General features: G+C 35.9%; 1 protein-coding gene across 13 annotated transcripts in view; it reads right to left on the bottom strand.

The window, feature by feature from the left end:
• PTPRD (protein tyrosine phosphatase receptor type D) overlaps positions 1–25,755 on the bottom strand; it is a 534,534-nt gene that overhangs the window by 310,682 nt on the left and 198,097 nt on the right. For all 13 annotated transcript variants that reach the window (XM_047830543.1, XM_047830548.1, XM_047830545.1 and 10 more), the window contains exons 3-4: positions 17,730–17,875; positions 14,240–14,381 (exon numbers count right to left, since the gene is read on the bottom strand). In XM_047830543.1, the coding sequence (XP_047686499.1) occupies positions 14,240–14,381; positions 17,730–17,875 (288 nt within the window). The remainder of the gene's footprint in view (positions 1–14,239; positions 14,382–17,729; positions 17,876–25,755) is intronic.

Raw genomic sequence — 25,755 nt, 5'->3', positions numbered from 1 at the left:
CTTTCAGGGTTAAGGATCTTTCTGGATCTAACAGAGGGAATGCTTACATACTAAAATTCATACATCCCCAAGCTGACCTCCATGCTTGGTGATTATTAATTCTGCAGGAATCTTCTCTTTTTTTTTCCTTCTTTTTTCTTATTTATCTATTTATTTACCCAATAATAAAAAAGGACCTTTTTAATCCCTGAATATCTTTTAAATATTCATTTTATAGAAGAACACTTTAAGGAAACAGCCCCAACCACTCCTGCCCTTCTCATTATCTCTTCTTTTACAGAGAAAAAATATGTATTCTCACAGAGAATAAGCTTAGAAATTCAGTTGCTAAATATTAGTAATTAATGACACCAAACATTAGAACTAGATTATATTCAAATTATGAATATGCAGTGTCTTGCAGAAAAGACTGTTTTGCCTCAGTGATGGTCATGGTGGTGATATTCAGATGGAAGATGCAATAGAAAAACCAGCTTTTTAGAATGAAGGAATAAAAGCATTACCAGATTAAGTTCAGTTAATCCCTGTGTAAAGTGTAGAGTGTACCTGTTACCAGAGAGAGCAGTCTGCATTCACTGCATGAGTACTATTGTATGTTAAAAAGAAGAGGAAAGAAAAAAAGCTAAGATATTCTTCATAAACTTAAAAATTCAGGATTATAAACACTAGGCAAATCCTTTTAATTCTGTGCCAATCAATGGAGGGAGAGTCAGGAAAGACATTAGCTCTTCTACATTAGACTCACATCCACGCATTGATGTGGACAACAATTTTCCCTTAGTTTTATCTCAGTGGCAGAGCCAGATTTCGTAAAATCTGAAGTTTATAAAATATTAGATACCAGACCTACTTTATAAAAATGAAAGCAAAGATATTACTTTCACAAATTTTAGAAAAAAAAGCCCACACAATCAACTGAATATACTACTGGGCCCTCCCAAGCAAGCAAGGGCCTTGACACTGAAGCTTCCTTAGCTCCAGAGTAAATCTGTCTCTAACTCAACTCCACGCCAGATCACTTCCCCTCCACCACTCTCAATAGATTTTCTGGCACCCAAAAACAGCAATGGTTTGGTGGGGTTCTCTGACTAAGGATTTATCACTGAAGGAGACAAGAAGAATGGTCCCTGAGCTTGATCAATGCTGTTTACACGTAGTTAGCAAGGCTTACTTAAAACATACCACATCGACATTTTTTGTTTCTTTTTAAATTATCAGAGCCATATTTTAAACATGTTGATAGGAAATTAAGATAAGACTAGCCCAAACCCCAGTCCTTCTGGCTAGCATTAAGCATCCTCCTTGGCTCTTTATAGCGGGTTTGTGGTAAATTATTGTGAAAAATAATTTAACTCAAAGTGGACTCTTTCTCCTAGGGGATGATTTATCTGTTTGTAAGCTGAGATGAGGGAATTCCATTTGCTGTTGAGCCAATGAGGCTAACTTTATTAATGCATCCTTGCTGCAAAGATTCATGGGACCCCCCTCCCCTCCTTGCCCAGTAAGTCAGCTGTAGCACTCCTTGTCAGTTTACAACAGGCTGGGCAATACCTGGAAATTCAGAGTTGTCATCATAAGATATAATGACATGCATAAAACCAGAATGTAAACGGAAGATCCTTTAGGGTACAGGGCTCTGACTCAACCTAGGCCTTAGGAAGCAAAATACCTATGAATGTAAGAATGTTCCTGTTTTTGAGTATATGCTAATGGCTTTTCCTATAAGGTAAAAACATCTAACCTCACGCTTTTGTTAATAAATAAATATTTTATTATGAAAATCAATTTTGTTTAATGAAGTCTTCTGAGGGAGAAGATGTTTTAAGATATTTTATTAAAATCATTTCATATTTAGGTCTGCCTTGTCATCTCCACCTAGAGCAAAAAGGAGTCATAAAAAATGGTAAGTGTAGCCATAAAAATTTCTTTCACTATTAGTTGGGAAAGAAACAAATGGGAATATTATTTTGAAGGTAATGACTTACGTTTTTTCACTGCATCATATTTTCTCAAAACCCAAGCAAAGCATATCCCAAATCATACTACGAATAAAATATAATTTTCTCTCAGAACACTTTTCCTTTTCAGAAAAAAAAGATGAGTTTAATTTTTCTGTCAGCTGAAGCTTCATGTGTCAAACACATCTTATATTTCAACAAACCTTACTGTCATATTGATGGAATACTCAAGGAGACATTAGTTCTTACACAAGTACTAGCTTAGAAAGGTGTAAGCGGAATTCTAATGAACACACTTCTAAAAATATACTTCATTATCCTCAACCACAGTATTATATGTATAATTGCCTTTCATTTTTAACCAAAATTATGGTTTCTTGTCAGAGATTGTAGCTTCCTTGAAGGCAGGTGGTGGTAAAGTTTGTTCCATCTTTTTATTCCCAACCCTTAACACAATCCTTATGGAATAAGGGAGAACCATATTATCAAATGAATACGTTCATGAAATAATATAAATTGCATCTTGTGCACTGTGTGCTTATCCTAAATGTAGAAACAGCATATTCAGTTATCAGTAATTTTTGAGGTGTTTTTTAAATAAAACCTTAAATGAAGTAGTTCTGAAATAAAAAAAAAAAATTAGAAACTTCTTTGTTAAACTTGTCATTTGTTCACTCAGTCAACAAATATTTATTGAAAACTTGCAACATGTCAAGCATGGTGCTGCGTGCTCAATCTTAAACCAGACAAAGCCCTGACCTCTTGAAACCTCCAGTCTAAGCATGGAGATAACTGTTCTAAGGATAAAAGAAAAGCTTCATCTCTTTTTCTCTTAAATACACTCCCCAATCACTTACAACAGGATGACATTCAAATTTCAACTACTCTGTGGAGCCAAAGAGGTCGAATGGTGGCTCATACATCTGAACAACAGGATTATTATTTAGTGGACAAGGCAGCCTGACTTAACAACTATAAAATTATTCATTTTTATAGGCTTAGAAAGATAGTTCTGCTGGCATCAGAAAATTCTACTTCACATGTATGGCAATGATCTTTAATCAAAATAATTTAAAATTAACTATTGGCCATTATAATAATAGTACTGGTAGTAATAATATTGGTGAGGATAAATGATATTTACATTTACTGAGTGCCTGGAACTTTGCTAGAAAGCTTTATGTGGATCAACTCCTGTATTCCCTCTTTCTAGTTTAGGTACTAGATTTTCTTACTATCTCCACTTGACAGATAAAGAAGCTGAAGCTCAGAGAAGTTGAGAAATCTGCACATAGCCACAGAGCAAATTGTGGAGTCAGAATTTGAATGCAGATCTGTCTGCTGGAAGAACCTGAACTCATAACCACACCTGCCATCACCTGCTACACCAAAGGTGGTAGCACAGATCATGTAGAGTACAAAAACAAAAACCAACCAAACAAAACCTTTTTCACTACCTCTTTAAATATTGACATGATGTATGAAATATTCTTGTTTCTTCTAAAATATATAACTAATGATGCTGCATTTTCACAGACATTAAAGACAAAAAACAATTATAGGTTTTCATCTGTTCTGTGACCTATGGCAGTCCAGATGTCACAGAACCAAGGTCATATTTTAAGTATGACCCTACTCGAACATAGGCAATCCAAAAATTGACTATTAGTTACCAGCGTACAAGTGTTCCAAACACCACGGGAATATGTGTTAATACAATATTAGGCACAAATGTAAGAGGGGGGAAAAATAAGCTAAAAATTCTTGGTATTTCATATTAAAGGGCACTGCACCAGTACATAATCTTCAGTCATTCCAAATAACTTGGTAACACAATACATAGTTTCAGGCTTTCCTATCATCTTATTTTCATGTACAAAGTTGATTTTTAGTCATTTGCACAAAGCAATGTTTTATAAGCCAGAGTAAACTTCTTTGCCAGGATTGTTGATCTTCCCTTTCCATCACAGTAGCCATGCATTCATTTAATGAACATTTACTGAATTACTATGTGCCAGGCACTGCCCTAGATGCTGAGGATTCAGCAGAGGACAAGAGGTCTGAACCAAACAGTTCGACTTCAAGGAGATAATTAAGGGAGAAGAAAGGAAATGCCCATTTTTCGGCAACTTTTATATTTGAATCACTGTGCCACATGCTTTACACATGTATGCCATTAATTTCTAAAAAAAAATGCTAAAAACATAGGATTATTCTCCACTCTAAAGATGAGGAGATTTCTTTATAGATTTTGGATACTAGAACTCACCAAACTCCACACCCGAAAAAAAAAAAAAAAACAGTGAAGAAATGGGCAGAAAACATGAATAGACACTTCTCTAAAGAAGACATCCAGATGGCCAACAGGCACATGAAAAGATGTTCAACGTTGCTCCTCATCAGGGAAATATAAATCAAAACCACACTCAGATTCCACCTCACGCCAGTCAGAGTGGCTAAAATGAACAAATGAGGAGACTATAGATGCTGGTGAGTAGGTGGAGAAACGGGAACCATCTTGCACTGTTGGTGGGAATGCATACCGGTGCAGCCACTCTGGAAAACAGTGTGGAGGTTCCTCAAAAAATTAAAAATAGATCTACCCTATGACCCAGAAATAGCACTGCTAGGAATTTACCCAAGGGATACAGGAGTACTGATGCATAGGGGCACTTGTACCCCAATGTTTATAGCAGCACTGTCAACAATAGCCAAATTATGGAAAGAGCCTAAATGTCCATCAACTGATGAATGGATAAAGAAGTTCTGGTTTATATACCCAATGGAATACTATGTGGCAATGAGAAAGAATGAAATATGGCCTTTTGTAACAATGTGGATGGAACTGGAAAGTGTTATGCTAAGTGAAATAAGTCATACAGAGAAAGACAGATACCATATGGTTTCACTCTTATGTGGATCCTGAGAAACTTAGCAGAAGACCATGGGGGAGGGGAAGGGAAAAAAAGGTTAGAGAGGGAGGGGGCCAAAACATAAGAGACTCTTAAAAACTGAGAACAAACTGAGGGTTGATGGGGGGTGGGAGGAAGAGGAGGATGGGCGATGGGTTTCGAGGAGGGCACCTGTTGGGATGAGCACTGGGGGTTGTATGGAAACCAATTTGACAATAAATTTCATATTAAAATAAAATAAAATAAAATAAAATAAAATAAAATAAAATAAAATATGAGGAGATTCAAGTTTAGACTTGGTAATGTATCTAACATCTTAGAATCAGAAACAGACTCAACATAAACCCATGTCTGTCTGGCTACAAAGAACATTCCCATTCCATAGCAGAGGGTTCCCTCGGTTTCAACAATCTCTTTTTGAAATTACCCTTCTGTCTGCACTGATTTTCTGGTTCTCAAATTCACCCTCTATCCTATAATGGCCATTGGAGTAATGATCACTTTCTTCCTTTATGTGTAAAGTGAGATTAATTCCTGTCCAAATGGTGCATCATATGTGTTTATCTAACCATATCTAGTCATCCTTCTTTATATGTATACATTCATGCCACAAATATTTGTTGGGGGCCCAGTAAATGCTAGGAATATTTCTAGGCCAGAGAAAAATGTAATGGAGCTTATACACAAAAGGGGGAGGTACATAAAATAAGTTTCAAGAAATTGAGTATAATTTCACATGGTAGAAAGTGCTATGAAGCAAATTAAACAGGTCATGCATACACTATATATAAACACTGACCGTACAACACACACACATGTATATATGTGCACAAATATACCTCCCCAACAGAATTCCTAGTTAAACTATACAATGTCTAACTACTTATAATTAATAACTAATTTTATTAAAATCCATAAATTTTTATGACACAATATTTTTCTATCATATTTGATTTTTCTGGTTGCTGATAAATGACAGATCTGTGGATACCTATGGAATTAAATGAACACACACACACAAAGTGTGCGTGCCACTGAAAACTGTTCATATTGATTTTCTAGTCTCACGCATGATAAACAGCTTCATTTTTTAAACAGTTCTTTTGGTGTTATGTTTTAAAAATATGTAGGATCTCTTCTGAGAAAACCCTCACTGATAACAAATTTATAATCTGAACACACATATCATCAAGCATGAGAAAAAATTTAATGGGGCACATTTATGATCTATATCTATTAGAAAAAAACATTTTTTTTCATTGTGTGAAAATAAGTAATGCAAGGGTGAAGTTTAACAATCAAAGATAAACCTTAAAGATACAAAAAAATAAGGCATGGAAGGTTTTGATATGTAAGTTAAAACACAGTTTCATTTAGAAAGATCACAGATAAGGTAGTTTTTAAGTTGTCCTGTTATTTAATAAAACACATTAAGGGGGCGCCTGGGTGGCTCAGTTGGTTAAGCATCCAGCTTCGGCTCAGGTCATGATCTCATGGCTGGTGAGTTTGAGCCCCACATCAGGCTCTGTGCTGACAGCTCAGAGCCTGGAGCTGGCTTCGAATGCTGTGTCTCCCTCTCTCTCTGCACCTCCCCCACTTGCGCTCTTTTTCTATCTCTCTCTCAAAGATAAATAAACATTAAAAAAATTTAAAAAATAAGATAAAACATACTAAGAATATTAGGATGTACGTCACCATACCTGTGTGGCATTAATTCACAAGTTACTGTTTTTTAATAAAAGAGGTTACATGCTTTTTTAAGGAGATATGTATTTAGGATTTTGATAATTAAACCCGAGATGGAACAGTTGGTATATGTATGACCTAAATCCCAATAAATTATGCATGTACAACTTTTAAAACTACATCTTATTTAGTAGCTTAAAATCAAACTAATTTGAAAGCCAGGAAACTGATATTTTTTAATTGTTCAAATGATATCAGTGAAAGACAACCAAATATCCAGTTTTAAAGTATAAACATCAATTATGTATAAAGGACTATGAATTGTATTACTTTAAGTATTTTAGCAAACCTCTTTCCAAATTTCTACTCATAGAGACAGATTATACTAATTTAGTCACATGATTTCTCACTTGTATAGTTTGCTCTCTTTAGCCAATGAAGTATGTCCCAAGCTCATTTTCTTCTACTATTACTCTTTTTTACTTCTACTCTACTCTCACCTACTATTGTTTATACCCACCTGTGATGGTTGATTTCATATGTCAACTAGAATGGGCCATTAGATGCCCAGATATTTGGCCAACGCTTATTCTGGATATTACTGTAAGGATGTTTGGATGAGATTAACATTTAAATCAATAGTCCCAGTTAAGCAGATTGCCTATCCTATTGTGAGTGGATATCCTACAATCAGTTGAAGGTCTGAATAGAATAAAAAGGATGACCCTCCTCCCAGTAAGAGAATTCCTCCTGCTTAATTGCCTACCAAAAGGGACATTAGCTTATTCCTGTCTTCAGACTCATCCTGAAACCTGGGCTTTTCCTGAGTCCCAAGCCTGCTGACCTTTAGACTATCATCAGCTGTCCTGGGTCTTCAGCTTACCGACTCACCCTGCAGATCTTGGGAGTCTTAAAGCCTTCTTAAAAACATGAGCCAACTTCTTATAATAAATCTCTTTATATTCCATTTCTCTGGAGAACCCTAATATACCACTCCTATCCACTGTCCAAATATTTAATAATTTCTTATCTATGCAACTATGTTCATGAAGCTTTTCTGTATTCCTCATACTTTCTCACACTAGTTCTGCCTGATAAAATCCTACATTCTTTAAGCCTCAATTCAGAAGTCTCTTCCCTCCCATGATGCACCATCAATGTAGGACTTTTCCACACTTTTGACACCATGGCACATTAGTACTGTTGTCATTTATGTCATATTTGTCTGTGGCTGATCAGCTGAAAGAACATTGTTCTTCCAGGAAAATATCTTTTATAACTACATCAAAAGTAAATAACCCAAGGGCTACAGTACATAGTCACATCATAATAGAGCAGGGCTTAGTTTTGACTGGGTAAAACCCAAAGAAAATCTTAGCTGTATGACCAAGAAAGAAAAAAAAAAATCATTCCAAACTCTCTTATTTTTATCTCTAAAAATAAGAGATAAGGCTAGGTAAACACTAAATTCCCTTCCAGCTGGACATTTCCATAGTGCCATTAACAGCCAATCAATAGTAAGTACTCACATGACTTAATATTCATTTTAAAATAGTTAAAAATAATATGAAGGCAAAAGAAAAAAAATTGTTCTCACTTAACACTAAAATCTCACTTGAGATTTACAAGTGCACTCATTCTCTCTGAGTCCTTTAAGACATAATCCCAGGGTGGAAAAACTAGTGATAACAATCCAAAGAAAGCGGCATGCATCACCAACACAATAATCCTTAAAAGACTGACCACAAGGAAGCAGGAAAATGTCTCAGCTCACAAATGCACTTTTTCCCAAATATTATTTGTTTTTTTTTTTAAACAAATTTTTTTTTTAACATTTATTTTTGAGACAGAGAGAGACAGAGCATGAACGGAGGAGGGGCAGAGAGAGAGGGAGACACAGAATCGGAAGGAGGCTCCAGGCTCTGAGCCATCAGCCCAGAGCCCGACGCGGGGCTCGAACTCACGGACCGCGAGATCGTGACCTGAGCTGAAGTCGGACGCCCAATCGACTGAGCCACCCAGGTGCCCCAAATATTATTTGTTTTAATGTCTCTCCTTACAACGGTCCCAAAGACCTGTGTGCATGGGCTCCTGCCTTGGTGAACACTAACATGTAAAGAACAGCTATTTATAAGTTCTTAGGACCACAAGTCCAAAAGTCAGAAGTTTCTGTGTACTTACGTGGCTTTGCCCACTACCTCCTCTTTTCCGCAAGGAAGTAGAATACACAGGAAGGCTTTATCATGTTGTTATCAATTTATTCCAACTACACAACTATTTTATAAGCCTTTTCAAATAATCTTCACTCAGTACCATAATTGTCAGCAAGTTTGTTCTGTGTTGGCCACCCTTCCTTTTGTTTCTGTCTTTCATAAAAATCCTTTTGTGTGACAGTCAAGCAGCTGTGCTTTGTTCTTTAATGTTCCTAGCCTGGATCCCCAGCCGAGACCACTTTATAACATAAACAGCAAAGTACCATTTTCACAGCGGGGACAACTGTGTTCATCTTCAAAAAGAGGCATTAATAAAATGAGACTGTAATGAACATGCTAATTCTGATCACAGGGTACTGCACAATGGTGGAGAGAGGCGACTGCTTTCTCCCCGAAAGATTGTAAAAGTTGTTGTTGTTTTTTTAACAACTGCCATAACGGCTTACATTTTTTTTGAAACCGACATATTATGCAAACATTTCTCTCCATTTCCCAATGAAATGCCTTCTCTGTCTCATGCAACTGCTCACTGTGTGTTTTACTACCTCAGTAACAGTCACCTTCAGGAAGCATATTTTTTCCATCTTGCAAGAACTGGATTATGAAACAGGCATGTCACTGAATCTAGAAAGCTAAAGAAAAGAGATCTGAGTGATCCTAGTCCAATGTCTTTGGCTTCTCTGTGCATGTGAAGATAAAAAAAATAATAACAATAATAAAAATGAAGATGGAGGAGGAGAGGGGGTAGAAGAGGAGGAAGGAGAATAAAATGAACAGGAAAGTAGGGAAGTTAACACATTTGTTCAAGATGCCACAGCTATGTTGGGACAAAACTATAGTTGGAACTCAAATTACCTGTGATTACAAAGTGAGAACTTTGTATTTTGTCTCATGTCTTGATGGTGGCCATTCATAAAATAGGATGCATTTGCGTGGAGTAAACATTAAGTATTGCTTCATAAAATACATCTGCAAAACTAGGTAATTAGATTGTGTAATATTTGCTTAACTAACTTTATAAAAATTTAATGTTTATTTTTGAGAGAGAGAGAGAGAGGGAGGGAGAGAGAGAGAGAGAGAGAGAGAGAGCAAGCAGGGGAGGGGCAGGGAAAGTGGGAGACACAGAATCCGAAGCAGGCTCCAGGTTCTGAGCTATCAGGACAGAGCCTGATGCGGGGCCCAAACTCATGAACTGTGAGATCATGACCTGAGCTGAAGTCGGATACTTAACCTACTGAGCCACCCAGGTGCCCCTTAACTAACTTTTTCAGACAGCAATTTTACTTTATTTGTGTTGTATGAAAAAGATAGTCTCCTTTAAGTAGGTAAGAGCAACAGTATTATATATTAGACACTGTTTTGTTGTGGTAGTGCTAGTGGTATTTTGGGGGGCAGTGCTATTTGGGAATGGACAAGTCTCCAAAAATAATCCACTAAACTTAAAAGAATAATGTATTACATGTTGTTTTGGATGTCAATAATATGTTTATTTTCTGATTACTGCTTAAAAAATATCTAAATTCTAGAAACATGACACTTAGACAGTTACATGCAAAATTGGTAATATCTCATTTTCTCTGCCCTGGTGCTGGTAACATGTATCTGAGATAACATTTTCAATTCCATTTATCATTATATGAATTTATACTACAAGACTTCCCCCTAATAATCTTTGGCCAGTAAGAAATTACAACCAGTGAACCAAAGATTCAGAAAGAACTAAATACATCTGGATAATGATCCTCTTCTTAAAATACCCTCTCTGGTCCTACTCGTGCCCTTGAAAGCCTAATTTGTAATCTAAAGTCCTTCAAATTCTATAATTAGGTAAGTCTCAGCCCTTAATAACCCCTCAGTGGTATCTGAAGCCTTCAGTTAAAGTTCTGCTTAGGAGGGAAAACATATGTATGACAGATATGCTCAGTGTCCTAAAGTACTACAGAAAGAGGGAATTGGTATTTGCCTGTGTCTCCACATGCAGGGCAGCCAAAAAACAAAACAAAACAAAACAAAACAAAACAAAACAAAACAAAACAAAAATTAAAATATGACCTAGAGGCCATAAGTACTGCATCCAACTCCATATTCTCCTACAACTTCTATGAACTACAGTGCACAGTGTATAAATGGTAATTGCCTAAATATCTCATTCCAGGGCATGTTCAGCCTGAGCTTATAGTTATCATTCCTTATGAAAACAGTTTTTCAGAGCTAGGGCAATTTGAACAGAGCTACAGAGGGAAACTTTCCCCTGAAATACTCCCCTTAATGCACATAGGTGGTCAGAGTATTGTTTCAATGTCTTCTGCATTAGCCACACAGTTCAGATGTTTAAATCTCCAATTAATTAGGTTCTCTAGTAGCCTATGTGAAATAAATTAGTGATCTCCATCCAGTCCACTTAGACAAAACCCATCATGACAGTTGGCACATTTTTGGCATTGTCAGCAAAGTAGGGAAACAGTAAATGACCCATGTGGATGAAATGGGCGTCTGATGAGGGCCACTGACTGAAAGTGTACAGCAGGCTGATCCAACTGCAGAGCAGAGAACTTCAGTATCTACCAAGGTGATTTCCAAAAGCAAGTGAACTTAAAATGGGCACAAAGCTCATCAGTGGTAGTAGGAAACTCTTCACATTCATTTCAACTAACTGTTCACCTTACCCATATTCTATGAATGTGATTATGCTACTGGAATATTTTTTCAAGACTGTCATTAATGGAATTATGATTAGTTATTTAGAAATTTTAAACAAAGAGGTAGCCCTCGGAGACAAAGATAATTCCCAACCCCATTTATTTCATCCCACAGGGATATAGGAAAAGTTTTGTATTTTAAGTTATGTTTAGACTAGTTTTCCATTATCCAAATACCTTTGAGTTTTTCTCATGAAACATTTCCAAAACTGCTAAACATAGCCTTTAAAAAAAAAAGGTTTAACTATCTTTACTAGAATCATAAATTTTCAGACAAATGCACTTACATATGACAGATATTCACATAGAAGTTAAGATCATATTAAAATGTTCAAGTGTATTTGTTTTATGTGAGAACTAGTTGAATAAAAGTAGATGAGTAGATCAGCTGCGAGGCAGGAAAATACAAATTCATGTGAAAATCTAAGTACAGTGGTATTTTACTCCAAGTTTTGTTAATCTCTTTATCACATGAATGAAGATTAAGTCAAGCCAAATGACTGTCATTGCTTCCTTTTAAGGAGTGGATTCAAGGAAATAGGAAGTGTTTGTGATAAATTTTACTTTACCATACCTTTGTAATACACCTTCTGCATAACAGCATTAGTTCTAAACTAGGTGAAGAAATGAAGATTAAAATGTAAAAAGAAAATCAACAAATTAGTCTGAGTTTGCTTCAGATATGAACACCTGAAGAACTTATTCTACAATGTTCACACCTACTATCTAAGTTTATATGAACACATATATGGATATTCACATATGTATATATATTTTGTAGTAAATGTTACAGTTTCTAAGATTCCTTCCAGTTCTAAAATCTGACTTCCAACTCCCATGCGTTCTTTTTCCCCCCCTTAGATCTTATTCTTGCCTGAGAGATTTTAGTCTTTCCATTATCTTTTCAAATATTTAAAATGCATTTCTTTCCAAACTCATTCATATGGTTCATTATCTGCACTTCATCAGATCATAATTTCTACTCTCATTGATTGCGCTTACTGTCCTTCATGAATTAGAACTGGCTTTCATGCTATAGAACTGGTAGTTATGAGCCCATCTGAGAATGAATGACCTTGTCTAGGGTTGTATATCCTGAGTTGTGGGAGCATCTCTGTGGGGTGAGTACCTACAGGGCTGCCTGTTTCACACTGTGTGAGAGTCACTGTATCTGACCAGTTTTGATGTTTGATTCTAAGTTCTGAGGATGGCACCGTAGAAGTAGTGCTAGAATTCTCACCTTTATGCAGAGAGCTGATCTAGCTCTCCTTATTTTCACTTTATTTTACGTAGGCCTGTGTGCTGCAGAGCTAACACACCAGCCATAAAGCATATGGTCCTTTTGGTTATTATCTTGGCTTATGAGATTATAAATTGTCTATTCTCTGGAGATTCTCTCTTTGTCTATAGCACCTGGAAACTTCTTTCTTGTTTGCAAGCCTAATCATGCATTTAATTTTATTTTCAGATATATTTTATCAACATCTAGATGTATTTATAGGAGGATGAGAGCACTGTATGTAAACATAGCTTGTCATAATGGACAGAAATGTAGCCCAAATCTGACTTAAGTTTTTTTAAGCAGCGTTCTGTTATGCTCATTTAAAAGATCTATATCAAGTTGGTCAGTATTTCTCCTGAGACTTAGTAACATATTTACATTATTTAAACATTTTTGGGGGAGCCTGGGTGGCTCAGTCAGTTGAGCATCTGACTCTTGACCTCAGCTTAGGTCATGATCTCATGGTTCGTGAGTTCAAGACCCGCATCAGGCTCTGTGCTGACGAGGTGGAGCCTGGTTGGGATTCTGTCTCTCCTTCTCCCTGCCCCTCCAACTCCTCCTCTCAAAATAAATAAACTTCATCTTAAGAAAGTCTGTTCTCATAAGTAGTGGAATTAAGCAAAGTGAGGTTCAAAATAAACAAAGAAATAAAATTGTGTATGAGAAAAAAAGAGATAAAGGCACAGGAGTATTAGTTTGGAGAGGTCAACTACCAGTAAGCTAATTCAGATGATATTCTTATCTCTACACAAAATTATTGACTTAGAGACATACAACAGCCTATTATTAATCACTAGCCTTTATTCTCTAGTACTGCCATTCTAAGGAAAGTCTAGAAACTAGGTACACTTTTAGTACTGGAAATTTGGGAAGTCATTTCATACTTTGGTCAAACTGCATAAGCCACATAGCTGAAAACACATATGGGGACACACTGTTTCCACTCACTTTGCCTTAACAGATGCTAGTTGAAAAAATATAAAAGGGTAAAATAAAAACACATTTTTTGACATAAAGAAGAAAGGTGTCTTTCTTTTTCTCAATTCCTCTGTTTAAGAGGAACTAATCTTTAGGTAGAGGACGCTCCTTTAATTTTGCAAACATCAAGGTCAAACGTAGTAATCCGCAGAAAGTAGTTCCCAACCTTGGTACAAAAAAATCCATACATAAGCAATGCTAACATGCAAAAGACTAGCAGGCCCTGTTTCCTTTCGAGGCACAGTACCAAAAATCACAATGATATCTGGCATTGGAAATCAGCACTTCTCTGTGATTTTCTTTTCTCTCCCTGGTTAGGATTATTTCAAGACTCGTGAAAAAAGGCACCCACTCTGTTTAAAGGCTTTACCCTTATAAACATTGTATTTAAATTCATTTCCCATTTAACTGTCATGACAATCCTACTCTTTTTAGTGGTCCTACAAAAGAACACCAGGGATACAGAATTTCAACAATGACACAGGCAACAACCTTGTATTTGATTACTTACCACGCAAAACTGTGAGCCTGGTGGATACACTTATTTCTCCCACGTTATTCGAGGCCACACATTCATAAATGGCCTCATCCCGCGGAGTCCGTAAGGGTTGTATTCTGAGAACTGATCCAGATCCATCATCAAACTCTATTACCTATTAGAGGAGACAATAGCTGTCACAGGTGTTGTTACAATCGTCTACCTCTCAACTAAACCTCTTAATACAGTGGTGAGCCAGTTTTTAGGCTCAGAGTCAACATAGCAGCACTTTAAGACTGAATTTTGATACACAGCAGCAAAACAGAGTAATTGGTTTAATTTAATGAATCTTCTTCTGAACAAGGGGAAAGACATGCAGCTACAAATGCAAAGTCTACTGAAAACCATTGACAATGTACTCACGGAAATAGTGCAGTATGTGTATCCAGGGGAATTTGACCCTATTAATTTTGCAAGAGACTTGCTGCTATGATGGATAACTTTCTCAAATTATTCTGTCTTTGAGAGCACATATAGATATGTGGATCCACTCAATAATTGGACTGTTAGGTGAAGACATAATGTGTGCCACCAGAGATAGGGCTGCTCGTTTAAAGTGTTTCATCCTGAACAGTATAGATGAGAAAACCATGAAGAGAAACTGCATAAATCTAATACTTAGGCAGCCAACGAGATGGCTTTCACAACCCAAGAGACTGATGGCATGCATTAATTTTGCCATAAATCATTGCAGTATTTGTTCTAGCTTAGCGTTTTCTGCATTTTTAGGGCTTTCTTGCGGTAAAATGGAGGCTTGCTTCACCGGGCAGAAAATTAATGTACTAAAGAGTAAGCCTGAATTCACTATCATTATGGACTGTACTCTGAAACAGTTTAGCAACCCTAGATATTTGTCAGCTAATTCAAGAACTACTTAAAAATTATAATGATGATGATATTGATAAACATGAGTACAAAACTGTGTAGTCCTCTACTTATCTTTTCTATAACTGTACTGTGTTCTTTCAGCTGCTCACTTAGTTGCTGTGCTTTCTGTTTTTAGTGTTTTTGTTTCTGTTTTGTTTTGTTTTGTTTTTGGCATTTCCCTGTGACTAATACTTCCATGTGCCTAAATTATGAACTGAGAATGCCTTATAAATACATTTATTGGGATGCTCAATCCCAGATTTTGTGTAAGTGTGTTTATGTCAACATATGGAAGAAAGAGATTGGATGTTTTTAAAATATATCCACTTTAAGTACTTTCTGCATTCCACTTAATGTTTTAAATTCACAAAGATAGCCAAAATGTTCCACTTCTCAATGCACTATGATTTATTTTCAACTCTATTAAGCATACATTTTAGAATGAATCCACTATGCATCTTGGGACTAAAAGGTTTCATAGTTACTGCAATCTTAGCCAACTGTGTCATAAGTAAAAATACGTATATACTTATAAACATCTCACAGCTTACTCTAGAGAAAGGCTTAAACATCCTTAATGGCAATTTAAATTTTGATTTTTTTCATTGAGAAATAATTGGCAAATATCACTGTTTAAGGTGTAAGTCACATAACATGATGGTTTAATTTACAAATATGTGAAATGATTACTACAATAGGTTTAATTAATATCCATCATCTTACATAGATACAATAAAAAGAAAAAAATTCTTCCTGTGATAAGTCTCAGAATCTACTCTCTTAATCACTTTTGATTAATTGTTTTACTGTGTGCTTACATTTCTGAACTATTTCCTAGAGTTAGACCAATCCTCTTTCAACAAACAACCAATATACTACACATTGGGCTAGTGCTGTAATTTCCAATTTGAAAACCTTCTTTAATATCCAGTATCAATTGTATACCTACTCTAGGCCAGACATTGTATTTACAACTGGAGAGAGAAGAAGAGAGTTCACTTAGAGTTCTCCCAGACTTTATAAACTAGCAAAACAAAAAAAATGCATATATACTATTCCAGGTTTTAAAGATTCTCAACCCAAGACTCAACACTATTTGATGTAGGTGCTTCATGTAAAAATAATTAATTTTCCTTGGCTGTGTTTATATGACTCTCATTAGGAATTATATAATGAGCAGAGTTCATGCTTTGGAATGTTTACTATTAAATTTAATCTTGGTTACAATATTTTGTCAAGAAGCTATTGTCAACAGGAAGTATGATGTCAAACTCCTCTTTAACAAAAAATTAAATTTCATTTAAACTAAAAAAAAGTACTAAAGATCACATACACACACACCCATCACTTTCTACATGATATAAGAACTATTTCTCAAATCTTAAGATTTTCTAATGTTTAAATCACTGTAGGTATTTGATTTTCAAACAAATGTAATTTTACATTTATCATTTGTAAACTAGAGTGCACATTTCAATTTTTGGAGGTATAATTAATTATACCCTTTATGCATTTGGACCATTTACTGCTCTGTGAAAACTGGTGAAAAATGAGTAAAATAAAAATGTTCTGAATTTTGTACTTGGCTATGTTTCTTTTAACTAGAAACGGCCTTTAATTTGCTAAACTATTCATTAGGCTATGGAGTATGTCAGAAACTCAGGTAAGAGAAAGTGACTTTTACAATTTGGGGCAGTTTGGAGGTTTTGGTATTTTCTAAGAATCAAGCACTCCTCTCTAAGTCTTAAATCTCAGGCATGGTATTGTGTGCTTCTTCCAATTTTCCTCTGCAAATTTCTGTACCATTAATCTCCTTAAAAACACCCAAAATAATATCTGAATTACGCTTCATAACCTTCAACACACTGAGCTTTCCTGAGTAATTTGTTTAATAGGTTTAACTTCAATATCAACCTGATTGGGTATGTTCTTCCAGAGTAGTGCTTAGACTAACACACTGGAGCTAATCTCTCATTTTAGCTTATGGTACTTGTAAAACACAGGTGTGAGGTGTAGTGGACAACTTCATTGGCTGCCCAGTATCCATTCCCCTTCTTCCTTGTTATATGCATCTGATTTCCCTATAGGAAAACATTGTTCCCTCATTCCAAAGCCATAGAGTTGGATGGAACTGACCCCATTCCCAGCAACAGAGGTAGGTTCAGATGAAGTTAAATTAGTTGGCCTGTACCATCCAGTTGTCTATCTACAAGCTTGTCCAGGCAAGCACATAATTCAATAAGAGCTGATAGCATAGGAAGTTGTCACTCATATTATAGACTTGGTTGTGAGAGGATGTGAGACTCCCATATTGCAATTTTGAGAGGGAACAGTCTGAGGATGAGGCTAACAGATGGATACCAGGAACACTTTGAGCCGGGTACAATTAAATACAAAAGTTAGTCACCTGAACCCCCCAAATTCCCTTTTAGAAAGAGTCATTTAGAATTAAGTTTTCCAACACAAGCAACAAAAAGAATGCCTTATCTCAGTGATTACAGCACTTTATATCAAGTAAAACAAGCAAGTAATATACAAACCAAAGATATAGTGGATATATTTTCCCCCCAGAGAAACAGAACAATGGACCTAATACCTCAAATCTCTGATTGCTGACTTTCTTTCCTTTTTTGTTCCAGACAATTTTAGGTCTTGGGTCTCCTGTAGCTTGGCAAATGAAAGAGGCAACTCCGCCAGAGACCCCTGTCTGGTCAACAGGAGTTCTTGTAAATCTTGGAGGTGCTGAAATACAAAGAAATAAACATGGCAATTAGATGGAAAATTGAAACACTAAGCATTGTCCTACTGCCATTGCTGTCCCCACAGCCCTCCACCCCAATTAGGCCAATACATATATACATACATACATGCACACACCTGGATTACAAAATTAGAAAAGCAACTTTTACTTGTAAGGGTAGCTTAAAGGGGAGGGAGGTAACTTTCTGGTCAAGTTATCTGGTAATGCTTTTATTGCTGAAATCTGTATTAAGGCAGAGATCCAATAACATCTGAAAAGCAACATCACACATTAATTTTTATTACCAGTATAAAAAAAATCCAATTTGTCCTCTGTAACAAAATGAGCTCATCAATCAAAGTGAGTAAAATTTTAGCTCTTTGCTTTGATGCTGCTATCAGGGCACTGCCAGAAAGCAGCATTGCCACTGGTAAGCCATTAAAATTAGTGACATTTAAGGGAAATTCTAGGAAATTATAAAGGGACAAGAAATATAGCCCTGAATTAGAAGGTTTGGCAAGAAACAGAAAGAGGGAAAAATGGTAAAGTGACTCTCTAACCCAGATAGTGTGAGCTGCCTTACTTGAAGCTTAACTTCACAATTTATATAAAAGAGGAGCCAAGAAGCCACCAAAGTTATAGCAATAAATAAATAAATAAATAAATAAATAAATATTAAAAAAATAAAACAATACAGTACAAAATAAAATAAACAAAATAAAATAAGGTATTTTTGTAAAAAACCCAAAAGATGTAAACTTAAAGATTCCTAAAGATAAAAGGCCAGAAGTTAGAGACTCTTTAAATGTCTTCCACTTCTTTAAGATATTCCTAACATTCACCCTCCCTCTTCAAAACCTACTTATTATCCATCTTGCATTTCCAGATCCAGAAATCTATTATATGAGAATTTAATAAAATGTAGATCGGCATTTATGCACACAGATCTTCATTATATCATTAATTTAGCAAAGACTATATAAATACCCTCAATATCAAATAAAATTGGTATTGACAGTGAAATGAACTACAGCATGATGACAGAACATTCTAGAAATAGCCAATGTTATATTGATAAACTTTTTATAATATGACATGAGAAATACTTATGATTCAATGATAATCCACAAAAGCATCATATAAAATTATATATGAGAGGTATCAGACAATAAAGAAAAATGCACCCAAGAAACACAGGACAATGTGTGCTAAAACACTAATGGTGGTTTAGTGGGGAGGTATATTCATTATTTTTCCTACTTTTTCATAGTTTTCTTGCATCCTTGAGTTTTTACAATTCTGTTGCAATTAGAAATTTTTTAACTTAATTTATTTATTTTGAGAGAGAGAGACAACACAAGTGGGAGAGGGGTAGGGAGAGAAGAAGAGAGAGAGAATTCCAAGCAGGGTCTGTGCCATCAGCAAAAAGCCCAATGCAGGGCTCAAACTCATGAACCATGAGATCATGACCCGAGCTGAAACCAAGAGTCAGACGCTTAACTAACTGAGCCATCCAGGCACCTCACCCTCTCTCTCTCTCTCTCTCTTTTTTTTTTTTTTGAAATTTTTTAAATTCAAAACCATCTTTTCCATTTCATTTTCTGTTTTCTTATCCCATCTACAAATTTTCTCTCTTGCTATTTTTCAGTGAAATTCTATTGAAAAGTGGTTTTAAGTAACTATAGCTAACATTTAATTTGAAAATAATCCTTAAACCTTAAGGAAGAAGAAAACAACAAAGTTCATCACTGTTTGCTCAACACCATTATTTTCTCTGCCTTGTTTTCACGTTTCCCATGTAATGCTCTTGCTGGCTTAATGGTGTGTTCTGACTCTCATCTTGGTTTTCCTGATGTCAAGGAAGCCAGACCCACATCCTAGATCTACCATAATGTAGATGTAACATCCTGGGGGCAAAATGCCTAACTTTTCTGTTTCTAAATTATAAAAATATGAAATGTAAAATAAATTATTTTCAGAGATCCCTTCCAATTCTGAGGTTTTCTAGGTTAGTGTATTATCTCCAATAGGAGAGAGAGAACAAAGAGTAGGGAGAGTCATCTTTGTAATATTAGTGCTGGGAAAGGAGTCTCTACCTCATCAGCAAATTCAACTTGGTGAGAGTGGAACTGATGGGAACATGGGTCCCTGTTGTTAGAAACAGCACCTCTTGAAACATCTATGGGTAGCAGTACAAACTTGATGATTACTAGAAATGCTGGAAGTAAGGGGTGCTGGACTTCGGCTCGGGTCACATTGGGCTCTGTGCTAATAGTTTGGAGCCTAGAGCCTACTTTGGATTCTGTCTCCCTCCCTTTCTGCCCCTTCCCTGCTCACACTCTGTCTCTTTCTTTCTGAAGAATAAACATGTAAAAAAACTTTAAAAAACCTGCTAGAAATACTTAAAATGATTTGAAATGACTAACAGTAAGAAAGAATTAAAAAAAAAAAAGAAAACTCTGCACATTGATGTCACTTTTCTGGAAACAAACAAAAATGATATTAGAAGTATTTATATTTTTCATTCTGCTGCTACAAACAATGCAAATTGATAATAACCACACACTTGTCACCATCTAATATGGAAATTATAATTATGCAATTAAAATTCCTAGGGAATTTCCTGGGAAAAATAAAATGTATCTCACTGCTGTATCAAATGCTACAACACTCATTTTGGGAACCTTCCTTTTCAAAATACATAGCTTAAAAATATTCCACCCTTAATGAAAATGAATTTTAATAACTGTTTTCTCCTTTAAGTTGTGTTTTGAAATTCCTTGCAAGAATGTGCGAATGAGGTAAAGGGCCATGATATAAAATATCTAGCTACTAATCAGAAATTAAATATATCTAGAATACAGGATGCCATTCTTGCTGTACTGGGTTTTGTTATGTTTGTATGTTTTAAGAGATAGCTTCCTATTTCTCATCACAAAATAAAAAAGAGGGAAATTTGGAGTTTCTGACACCCTACAAATAAGCAATAGCTTCTAGAACAAGGGCTTCCTAAATTCTGGAGAGTGGGGTGCTAAGGAGTCAAATTACTGTTAAACACATAAATCTGACTTCTACAAGGAAAGCACAGAAGGCAAATCCCTGTATCAGGGAAGAAATGTGACTACTATCCCAATGCTCAGGTATGTTTCTAACTCATCTTCATTTTCTGGTCATACCTGGAAGCCTTCATGCTAATATTCCCAAATATTCAAATCTTCCAGTGATACAACCCCTGGATGTTACTATAAAGATTTTGTTTTTAGACAGGAGGTCAGTGAACAAAATTAACCTGTTGAACTGTGGAAAATTTATTAAAATAACCAGTTAGAATCTGCTTCATGTCTGGGACTGTTTCCTTAATCCCTACTAAATGCCACTGCAGTGACTCGGTATTCTTCAAAAAACAAAAACAAACAAAAAAACCCTGAAAAGTCCTTAAATGTATTATTTGAAAATAAGAAATGAAACTGATCACACTGCATTAAAACGAAAGGCATATCAAGTGCTGTACACAGAGACTTTTTTTTTTTTTAAGACATTAGCTTTCACAGACAAAATCATGATTTTCTTATGGGATCTGATGTGAATGTTTTCTACATTTGCTCACAAAATTCAAACCACAAAAAGGATAAATTCCATCATTCTATGATGCAAAGTTTGGTTTCTAGATACTATAGTAAAATTCCTTCAGTAGGCATGTTTGTTGCATAAATAATCATCTTGGCTGGTCAAATTCTGAGACTGGTGCTGTCAAGTCTAGGCAGCCATCCAAAGGAAAGACATGAGAAAGAGAGAAGACCAAACCTAATAACTCCAACAAACGCTTGAGGCAAGTAAAAGTTTATTCCCAGAGGGATATAATAGTACATAGCACCACTTCCTCTTTGCTAATATCTCAGCTTAATAAAAGAAACCAAATGAATCTTCTGCTTTCTTTTGTCATGGATAGTACTCAAATTTAAGTCAGGCTCTGAGGATAGGAAGAGAAGAGAATCTGCATAAAAAGCATAAAACAAAGACTTCTACTAAAAAGACACACAACATGACAGCCTCAGGTCTGAATAATCAAAATCCCCATGTTTATCCCATGAGATACACTTGCAAATACACCAAATATTATAGGTGGTGTAAGAAAAAAAAAGAAATATCAAGAATGTAACGATGGAGACAAAGACATTAAAACTTTACAGTCACCAGTGTGTAGACAGGTGCCCTTCCATTATTGTAGCTAAGCGCCATTGCTATCCAACTAAAGCTGCCAGCACTGTGCTTTGCAAATGCATTTCTGCTCAAGCTCCTTTTGACAAGTGAAGAGTATGACCTTTTATTAAACTAATGCTGGGCGCTGCAGAGGTCAAATTACTATTAAACCCAGAAAGTCTATTTTCTAAATGGAAAACAGAAAAGCTAAACATGCATATGAGTCAGAACAGAGGCATGGCTGACATTCTAGAAAGCGTCTGCCATGCTCACTTGCTGTTTTCAAAGACGATGCATTCTCAGGATGCAGACATTAGCTCTAAAAATCTAGTAGATTATTCTTGCCTGCACAAATCAAGGAGTCACAAACTGCTGACTGATTTTTGCTTCCAAGAGGTTAGTTTGTTTCTTGATAAATATAACCAATCTACAGTATCTTTGCACTTAATGATTGTTAATATTTTGATGCCATATCAGGTTTCAAGTTGCTAGGCTCTCTGAAGACAAGGTGATAAGTCCAATGAACACTTATGGTTATTAAATTAAGGGGACAGACCCTACCAAGACCAGTTAGCTACCTTTGACCAACTTTAACAACGTGCTCTATCAAGGACAAAATTCTCCCATTAGTACACTATATCAGATAGAGCTAGACATTAATGGGGGAGAACCATTGAAATCTACTAGTAACATCCATGCAAGAAAGGAATTTATGAGAAATTCTTAAAGGTTAAGAAGACAACTCAGATTTGCAGTAACTTGATTGGCCAACTGAGAATAACTTAAAACCCATTCACAGTAAGGACTACACACTACAAAAGTGAAGGGAAGAAATGAGGATGCCATTTGTCTAATTTAATTCTAATGAATAAGCCGCTTCTGCAGACATCAAGGAAATATGACGAATGAGGAGCAAAACTAACAGCATGTAACTAATTGGCTTTGTTTCTTTCAACTGATTAACATTTCCTTAAATAGAGACTTCCGTTCTTAAAGGGGTGTTTGTCATAATAACATATTTAAAATCTTGAAAGGGGAAGGTTAAATGATGTTATTTAATCACACTAAGGGAGAGAATCAGGGAATATTCAGTAGGAATGAATAGGTAGTTCTGTCCTTAAAAATCTGCCTCCTCCCAAAAAAGTGTCTGTAGAATTCATGAGACTATCAAATGAATTCATCCTGTTTTTTCTTTCTTTGGAAGTAACAGGGTGAGGGCTCTGAAGAGAAGCTCAGGAACAGGGTCTCTGGGGTTGAGTGAGAAATGCAGAGCATAGCAGGCAAGTCAGGGTGGTTCTAAGGGTAATGGTCAGGTCTGAAGGTACAGGGGCAGAAGAGCTATTGAGGCTTTATATTCCCTTCCTGCCACAGCACATTCATTACCACTGCCCCAAGCACAGAGAGTGGCTAGAATTTAGTGGATAATGAATTCCCTGTTAGGATTCATTTGATCCTTACTGGGCAGGATATATAGGGAAGAAAGTATGGCTGACATACCAGCAAAACCACATGGGTACATGACAAGAAAAAAGCAAGGTCCCAAAGTTGATGCATAACTTCAAGGAAGGCAGAACTGTGTGGCACACGCCAGCCTGGATTGGTTTCTATGGCAGAGATGTTCTACGTAAACTGGGGTCTGTGGGGACATCTAGCCTATCACACGGGATCTGAACAGGGTCACATCTGATACCCATGGACAGAATAGACCTTCAACATCAAATAGACTTTGTTTGAGTCATCAATGATACTGTTTTTCAATCTTATAGCCTTAAAACTTGACTTAAGAAACACTACACTTCAAGATGGGATAAAGAAATAACTAATCTTTAGTAAAACCCATGCAATGGACTAAATGTTTTATAGATCTCACATGCAATGTTTTCCATAGTCCTGCAAAATAATATCATTTTTCTTATTTTATACAACTATAGAAAGCTGCATAGTACTATAAAATTTGGAAGGAAAAAAAATGAAGGAGGGAGAAAAGGGAAAAAGAAAGAAAGGAAGGTTCACTGAGGTTATGAGTGAGTCATGAACTTTTGATCTAACTGTGAAACTCCGATATTCTTACTACGCCAAATTAGAAGATGGAAAATTACAATGAAAATGCATAGGCAATATGGTATAGCTCAATTTATTGTATATTTTCAAATCTGTTTTAATTAACTATTAAATGTATAGTGAATGCTTTCCCAAGGGTTTGGTAAGTATTTTGTGCTGTATTACACCAACTGTTTTTCACTTGTTAAGTGGAAAAGCTCACTCAGAAGGCCTACTGAAATTATTCTTCTAATTTCCAGAAGCCAATTTAAATCAAGCATAAATTAACTATGATGCCTACTCAACAGACAAAAATCAATGACACAAATTTCATAAACAGATCATGTAAGTTCCAAGGTTAGTATGGTAGAATATTTTTGTATCATTCAATGTATACATTAAATTTGTTCATGATGGATAAAGACAAGTATCCCACTGACGTTCTTCACATCAATTTCCCCTTTTCCTTTCCAGAACATTGCAGTGACATATTCTATGCATGTCTACACCATTAATTTTATGAGGGCTTCAAACTTCAGTTCTTTGAAAATGACCCTAAAGCATTCTTCCATTGAGTAAACAGATGTCCATGCCTCTGTATAACTATCAATATTTAAGTTGAGAAAGGATTAATATATATATAGACAAAATAGAGAGAGAAAAGGAAAAGGAGGAAAAAAGGAAGAAGGGCAAGAAGAAATTTGATTTAATGGAAAGATATCTTGAAACATTCTTCAATGCCAAGTCCTCATTTCTAACCACTTGAAAGATTGCCTAGCAGCATCCCGGAATCATTATTGTGGAAACACACCATTGCCATCTGCCTTCCTAATCCTCCCTCTCTTCCTGTTTCTATTTTTATCTGTGGCACTCCCACCTTCCAAACACCCAACCTTGCAGCCCTGACCTCTTCTTTGTCTTGTTATCCTGCACCCCACTACATTCAGTTATTAAGTCCTATAGATTCTGCTTTTACTACGTCTCCTCTTTTTTTCACATCCAGTAACAACAACCATAATTCTCCTTCAAAGATGGATATCAGAATCCTTTGGAAGCTTCAAACAAACAAACAAACAAACAAACAAACAAACAAACAAAAACTATAGGTGCTCAGACTCCACTTTAGACCAACTAAAATAGAAAATCAGTGGGTAGGGCTGGGTAATTAATTTCCAGAGGACTCCAATGTTCAGCCACATTTGAGAATCACTTAACGATATCATCGTACCTGAACTTTTCCATCTGGTCACCCTCACTTCAGGTATTTATTGCTACAATCAAAATCACACATTACTGTTAAACGTTCTTTTCCTTTCCCTTCTTGTTCTTTGAGGTTTTTAAAAATGCATCTACGATTAAAGCTCTTTTCCACTCAAAAGAAACACACAAATAAGTAAGTTTTAATAGCTTACCACTGTCAAATAAAACCAGCAATTTTGTTTGTCCTTTAAGATCTTTCAAAGCTGCTACCAACTTATTTTCCCAAGTATGTTTCTACCTTTGACCATCAAGAACCTAAAATCCCCTGCCTTAATGCCCTGGTATATGCCATTCCCTTGTACAGAATGTTTTCTCTCACATGTTTAAATTTATAGAATTTATCCATTTTCAGTCCCACTAAATATCTTGAAGCCTTCTTTGA

This window comes from Prionailurus viverrinus, chromosome D4, assembly GCF_022837055.1.
Source record: "Prionailurus viverrinus isolate Anna chromosome D4, UM_Priviv_1.0, whole genome shotgun sequence".
Lineage (NCBI taxonomy): Eukaryota > Metazoa > Chordata > Mammalia > Carnivora > Felidae > Prionailurus > Prionailurus viverrinus.
The sequence above is the reverse complement of the archived record's forward strand: the minus strand, read 5'-3'. Positions and strand labels throughout refer to the sequence as shown.